The sequence below is a fragment of the Cariama cristata genome, unplaced genomic scaffold (assembly GCF_000690535.1).
Source record: "Cariama cristata isolate BGI_N322 unplaced genomic scaffold, ASM69053v1 scaffold20968, whole genome shotgun sequence".
In the NCBI taxonomy this organism is placed as follows: Eukaryota; Metazoa; Chordata; class Aves; order Cariamiformes; family Cariamidae; genus Cariama; species Cariama cristata.
The window spans coordinates 24,012-29,735 of record NW_009629664.1 but is presented as its reverse complement, the minus strand read 5'-3'; the positions used below and the strand labels follow the sequence as shown (position 1 = coordinate 29,735).

Sequence of the window (5,724 nt, the reverse complement as noted above, 5' to 3'; positions counted from 1 at the left end):
GTGCCTGAACCAGCCCTCAGCTGCTGGAGTTTGCTGGCTAGACAGAAAAGCCAGAGGAAGGTGGGTGGCAGGGGAGGATTGCCTAAACAACTGCGGTTGAAGCTGTTGTCAAATATCTGTTGGTTTTCCTGCGATTGTGCAAATTCCGTGGGCCCAGGCATTTGAGAGGCCATTGTCGCTCATGGAGAGAGCTATCTATGCTTAGAAAACTTGCATCGGCATAGGATCTTAGGAGGTTTTTTGTTCACCTTTGTAGAGGACTAGTTCTTCATATGATGCCTTTCTTCTTCTGTTAAAGAGGAATAGAAACTATTAAGAAATTTTTGTTCGCTGTGTTTTAGGAACACTTCCAGAATGAGTCCACCACAAGATAGAAGTAGGAATTCCTGCAGCAGCGAGCCTCTGGCAAAGTGCCTTCAAGCAAAGAAGGACTTGGAAACAGCTATATCTGGAATTGTCAAAGCTGAGCAACAGATTAAAGAGAACTGGCGGGAGGTAATTTTAAATTATTTTTTAAAAATGTTTTAATAACTAACATGACTTTAATGACAATTTTTATTATTCCAGAGTACTTTCTATTATGATGATAGTCTGGAATTTTCCTAGAGAGTTGCAAGCATCTTGCTGTATAATTTGGTCATGCTCTTGATAAAGGTATTCCAGTATTACCAGCTTAGGCATGCAGAAGTTTCTGAAGCTGTTGTTTGAACCATCAGAACAGAGAGATATTGCAAATAAGGTTGTTCTTTGATACTTTTTTAAAGGTAGCCTTGACTCAAGTTAGTAAAAGTTTCATCTGGTGCTGTGGGTGACCGTGGTTAGTTTTTGAGAAATAAATTGCTCCAGAAATACCACTTAGCTGTGACAAATACTATTGTGTAATTGGTGCAGCATATGTTTGTTCATCCTGTTTGACAGAAGTTCTAGAAACGGTACATGTTGCCTTACAGGTAAAAGCGAAGATTCACAGCCACATCAGCCGCCACCTGGAATGCCTGCGCAGCCGTGAGGTTTGGCTGTTTGAGCAGGTGGATCTCATTCAGCAGCTGAAAGAGGAGGCATTGCAGCAGCAGGCGCAGCAGCTCTATTGGGTAAGATTTGGTTGTAAATTGTTGCACCGGCATTTTTAAGTAAACTTTGTCCTTGCAAGTATTTGCTCAAATTTAATCTTAGAAGCTAAAAAAAATAACATATGTTTTGTCTTCCATGCAGTATTTGGGACAATTCAATTGCCTTATTCATCAGCTGGAACGCTCCTACAGTAAGGAACTAGCAAACCAGATTTCAGTTTGCCTGGAGAGGTAAATATATTTTATGATGCACGTTAACACAACTGATACTTATTTTGATTTACGAATTTAATCTGAGTTTTGATTCTACTAGAAATAATAATAGATGTAACTCACTGTTTCAGTGTTTTTAATGGCTCCTAGAAATACAATCTCTAAAGATTCCTCTCATCTTTTTTATCTTAGATTGAAAAAACAGGACTATAACAAGCAGGGGAGGTACTCATTTGTGCAGGTTATTTCAAATATTAGTAGTTGATGGCAACTGAAGAGAGAAGGAGAAACTTGTGTTTTGCAGGCTATTTATTCTGTTCTTGGTTTGTGGATAGGCATCTCTTTATTTTTATGCAATGTTAAAAGCTTCTTGTTAACCTAATTAGTGCCAAGTCAGCTTGGAAACCTTTTTATGAAATAATGGACTGATTCCCAAAACATGACAGATGAAGATGGCAATCTTTTTTTTCTTTCTTTCTGTAACTATTGTCTTGTTCTTTCAGACTGGAAAGTCTTACTCTTAAACCAGAAGAGTCTTCCATCCTGAATTTTGAGGCTGATACATCTTACCTTCGCCAGGCTATTACCTCATTTGGTTCAATTAAAACGATGGTAAGCACCAAGACTTTCCTGGGTTGGAATATTTGGGGAAAAAAAAAAATCCATTTCTCAGGCAGTAGTGCAATATGTTCCATCTGATGTTTTTACTTCTAGTTGTAGCTTGAATGGATCTTGTGTACGAGTCATACAGTTTTAGCTGTATAATATATACGCAGTGGTTTATTAACTATTGCATATAGTTCTGATTTTGACTGAGCTTAGGCCTAGTTATGTATATGTTATTTTAATATATTTTGGTAGAGACTGAGGGAATGATGATTGTATTCTGACTGTATTCCAGCAACTGAAAATTATTGCTACAGTTTTCTTTAGATATTAATAGTTATACATCGTACATGGCCTTCTGTGATATAAATATTTTGGGATTGTTACATAAGCAGCATATTTCCTGTATTGTTGAAGATAATTCTCTTAAAGAAAGTGGACTGAAGGTAGTATTTTTATAGTAAATCTTTCTCCATTCTATTTTTAAGTGCTAAGAAAATTGTTAGCTACAAAGAACCAACCAGTTGTAACTGCACTTTATTTCTGCTTTATTGTAGAAATCATCCTAGGAACTGGACAAAATTGAGATTTAAATAATTAACTTTTACTTTTCTTTCCTTACAGCAAACCTCAGAGAGAGAGAATACTTCTCCCTGGCTCCCAGGGCAGAATTGTGCCCTAATGAACTGTGAGCAGGTAAGATTAAGACTTGCGTCTGTGAGCGTTTGATTGTGTTAAAGGGAAAAGGAGAACTCGAGCACAATACGCTAGCTTGCTTGAGTAATGACTTCTGTTTTTTGTTAAGATGTTTGAGTAGCCAGTTGACAGTTGCTGCGGTGAACATCAGTGATCTGATGTTCTAGCTGCTCCAGGAACAGACATGCAGGAACATAGTATGAAAGTGAATTTGGAGTGTGACTGTCAAGTCAGACTTCTTTAGTTGAATGTTCCTTGATGTCGTCAAGCCAGGACTTGGAACTGAAAAATTCCTTTTAATGCAGAAATTCATGGGAAATCTTTTGTTTGGCTCTGCACAGAATCAGCGTCAGTGAAGGAGGGTAGCGAATTAGTAATGGGAATTTTGGTCAGAAGGAGGGTTGTGGCTGGGTTACACGTATCAGAACTGTGCGTTGTAGAAGCTGTTGCTTCCCTTTCTTGTCATTGCTCTCTGAACAATCTGGGATCACAAAACAATCTAGCAGGGCAGTGGCTTAAAGTCATAGAGGCGGTTGAAGATTATTTTTTTTTTTCCCTTAATTAGAAGGGACTGCTTTTTCTTTTGGTTCAGAAATACTGCTGCATGCTGAGTGCCTGTTCTGATGTTCACCGTTGGTTGCCTCAGCAGTTAGACCTTCCCATAACCAGGAACGTTCTTTCTCAGCAGAAGACGTTGTGTGGGACAGTGAGCACCTCGCTTGCTGACTGGTTACTTGGAAGCAGACCTGGGGGTGTTTGCCAGGCTCCGTACGTTCCCAGCACCAATCTTGAAGAATGGGTTATGCAAAAATGTGTGTCGGAGCCCAGCCAGGTAAGCCTTTTATGTGCTAACATAGGTTTTAATAAAGGGGAAAACACAGTATCCGATTGCAGGCGGAATATGGTGGGAATTAAACCTGCTGTAATTCTCTTCACTCTGCCTCATGTTCAACTTTTGCACTTACTATCAGAATGCACCAAGCTGTGACTGTGCAAACGGTTACTGAACATTGTCTTGTAGTGTTACTAAATGCATTTCAATGTGTCTTTACTAGGATTTAAATTCTTCCAAAGTCTGCTATTTTGAGCAAGCCTGGGGAAATCTGACAGATCTGGAAAACTGGCTGCTGCAGAATCAACAGCGTGATGTTGCTGGGAAGACAGACTCCCCTGGCCGCAAGGACTCCACCTCTACTTTCAGCTCATCCTTTTCCACTATTGAAAAGGTGGAGGAATTGGAATCCCTCGCACAAGAAGAGATGGACCTTTCCAACTGGCTGCTTACTCCTGACACAGGAAATGGAAGTAGTGCTTCAGATGAGAAATGGAAGTATGAATTTAAACCTTTTAGGGAAGAATTTAATTTGAATGATTGGCTCCTCAAAGCTGAAACATGTACCAGTTGTCGTGGCAGCCAGATCAAAAACGTGGAAATTGAGAACCTGGGAAACCTGAAGTGCCTGAATGAGCATCTTGATGGAAAGAAATCACCCACTACATCTGCTGCGAATGCTTGGCTTCTTCAGCATCCCCAGGCCCCATTTAAAGTGGAAGATGTGTGCAAAGCTAATGAGTTGTGTGCCAGCTTTTCAGAATGTGTCTGTGATGAAAACTGTGGAAAAGAGGCTCTGTGTAAATGGCTTTTGAAGAAAGAAGGGAAGGATAAAAATGGAGTTCCAGTCAGCCAGAAAGATGTGCCAAACCCTGAGCACGAGAAGACAAAGTCTGCTGCCAATACCTGGCTTAGCCCCGCACAGCAGCTCACAGGAGAACCCGTGAGCGCAGAGAAAGTGGATTATTCAGCAGAGACCGCAGAACCCTTGAAAGTATTGCTCGAAAGGCCTCTGACAAGCTGGCTAGCCAAGTCTGAGCACAAAGCAGAAAGTGCAGAGGAAAAGGCGAGTAGGGATAAAGCAGATTGTTTCAGGAGTCCTTTCTTAGACCTCTTGGCTCCATTCCACCTCCCCTTGAATGTAAACAGTTGGGTGCTGACTTCGAACAACCTAGAAAACGCTAACCCACCTCCAGTGGAAGATAAATGGCTTCTACGCAAGAAAGCACAAGTGAGCATAAGTTTTTGTTACTGCTGTGTCTTAAGCCAACGTGCTGCGTTTTTCGTTTTACTGAACTTAATGCCTGCCTTCGCTTCCAAATTCATAGCTCTTCTGGATAATACCGTGTGACAATTTTTAGGTCTCTTAGCTCTTTTAGTGTTTTCAGTGATTATTACTTAGTTACTTAAGTAGATGAGGCCAGCGTTTAACACAAAACAAGTTAATATGTGTTACTAAATGAAGGAAGTCTTCATCTCAAAGACTGACAAGTCAGGTCTATTTTCTTTTTGAACACTTGACAGAAGAATTTGAAGATACATCAGAATGTATTTACGTTTGGAGATCAGTAATTAAGGTGATTTCTCTTTCAGGACTTTGGCCTTCCTACAGTTTGTGACCTTTTTGCCTGTATGAAACTCAGTGGAGATAAAGAAAAATGGCTGTATCGGACTCCTTTACAGGTAGGATGCACAGAATGGATTAGAGCAGTTGAGCCTAAACATAACTCGAGGGTACAGAATGCAGACGCTGGCAACTAACTGTCATCTACACGTAGTGTTTAACTGCATTGTGATTTCCTCCCCATATGCCTTTTAACAGCTTGGACTATTCTATTTTTTCATTATTCCTCCTCTTTTGATCACAAGCCAGGGAGGGAATTACTTAGGTTCTCGCGTAAATTGCTCTTCAACTGATTGACACTTGGTAAAATCTTGATAACTTCTATTGTAACTAGAATGTGCAATTAATGTCTAAATTTCCAGGCGGCTTCTTTCTTATCTTGGTAATGTATTTACAGCTGACGTCCTGTTTTTCCTTTCTGCCGAGATAACTCTTTATCGTTGTTTTTGAAAGTCATGAAAAAAGTCCTCCTTAGCAGGCATACGTCAAACCCTAAAAGGCAAGATATTCAGTTCTAGGAAGTATTTTAGTATACTTTTTTCTTTTTTCTTTTTTTTTTTTTTTTCCCCAGAGTGTCTTACACATGTTTTTTTCCAAAAGTGTTGCTTTCTGTTTATCAAAGAGAATAACCCCATTTTAAATTTGTTTAGATGTGAAGAACTGGAAGCATCGAAATCGCTCCC

The 5,724-nt window shown here is 39.9% G+C and overlaps 1 protein-coding gene across 1 annotated transcript; it reads left to right on the top strand.

Moving 5' to 3' along the window:
• Nucleotides 1–345: 345 nt before the first annotated feature.
• Nucleotides 346–5,719, top strand: NCOA4 (nuclear receptor coactivator 4). The gene is made up of 9 exons (XM_009705267.1): nucleotides 346–495; nucleotides 951–1,091; nucleotides 1,213–1,301; nucleotides 1,787–1,895; nucleotides 2,514–2,585; nucleotides 3,271–3,417; nucleotides 3,641–4,648; nucleotides 5,011–5,100; nucleotides 5,692–5,719. The coding sequence occupies exons 1-9, from the start codon at nucleotides 355–357 to the stop codon at nucleotides 5,695–5,697; spliced, it is 1,803 nt and encodes a 600-aa protein (XP_009703569.1). The 5' UTR covers nucleotides 346–354; the 3' UTR covers nucleotides 5,698–5,719.
• Nucleotides 5,720–5,724: the final 5 nt, after the last annotated feature.

What these genes read in the sequence shown, in the direction of transcription:
- NCOA4 (XM_009705267.1), top strand. Translation starts at nt 355, where the DNA reads ATGAGTCCACCACAAGATAGAAGTAGGAATTCCTGCAGCAGCGAGCCT. An exon ending in TTAAAGAGAACTGGCGGGAG is followed by an intron (nt 496 to 950) that starts GTAATTTTAAAT and finishes GTTGCCTTACAG; the next exon opens with GTAAAAGCGAAGATTCACAG. An exon ending in CCCTAATGAACTGTGAGCAG is followed by an intron (nt 2,586 to 3,270) that starts GTAAGATTAAGA and finishes GTTCTTTCTCAG; the next exon opens with CAGAAGACGTTGTGTGGGAC.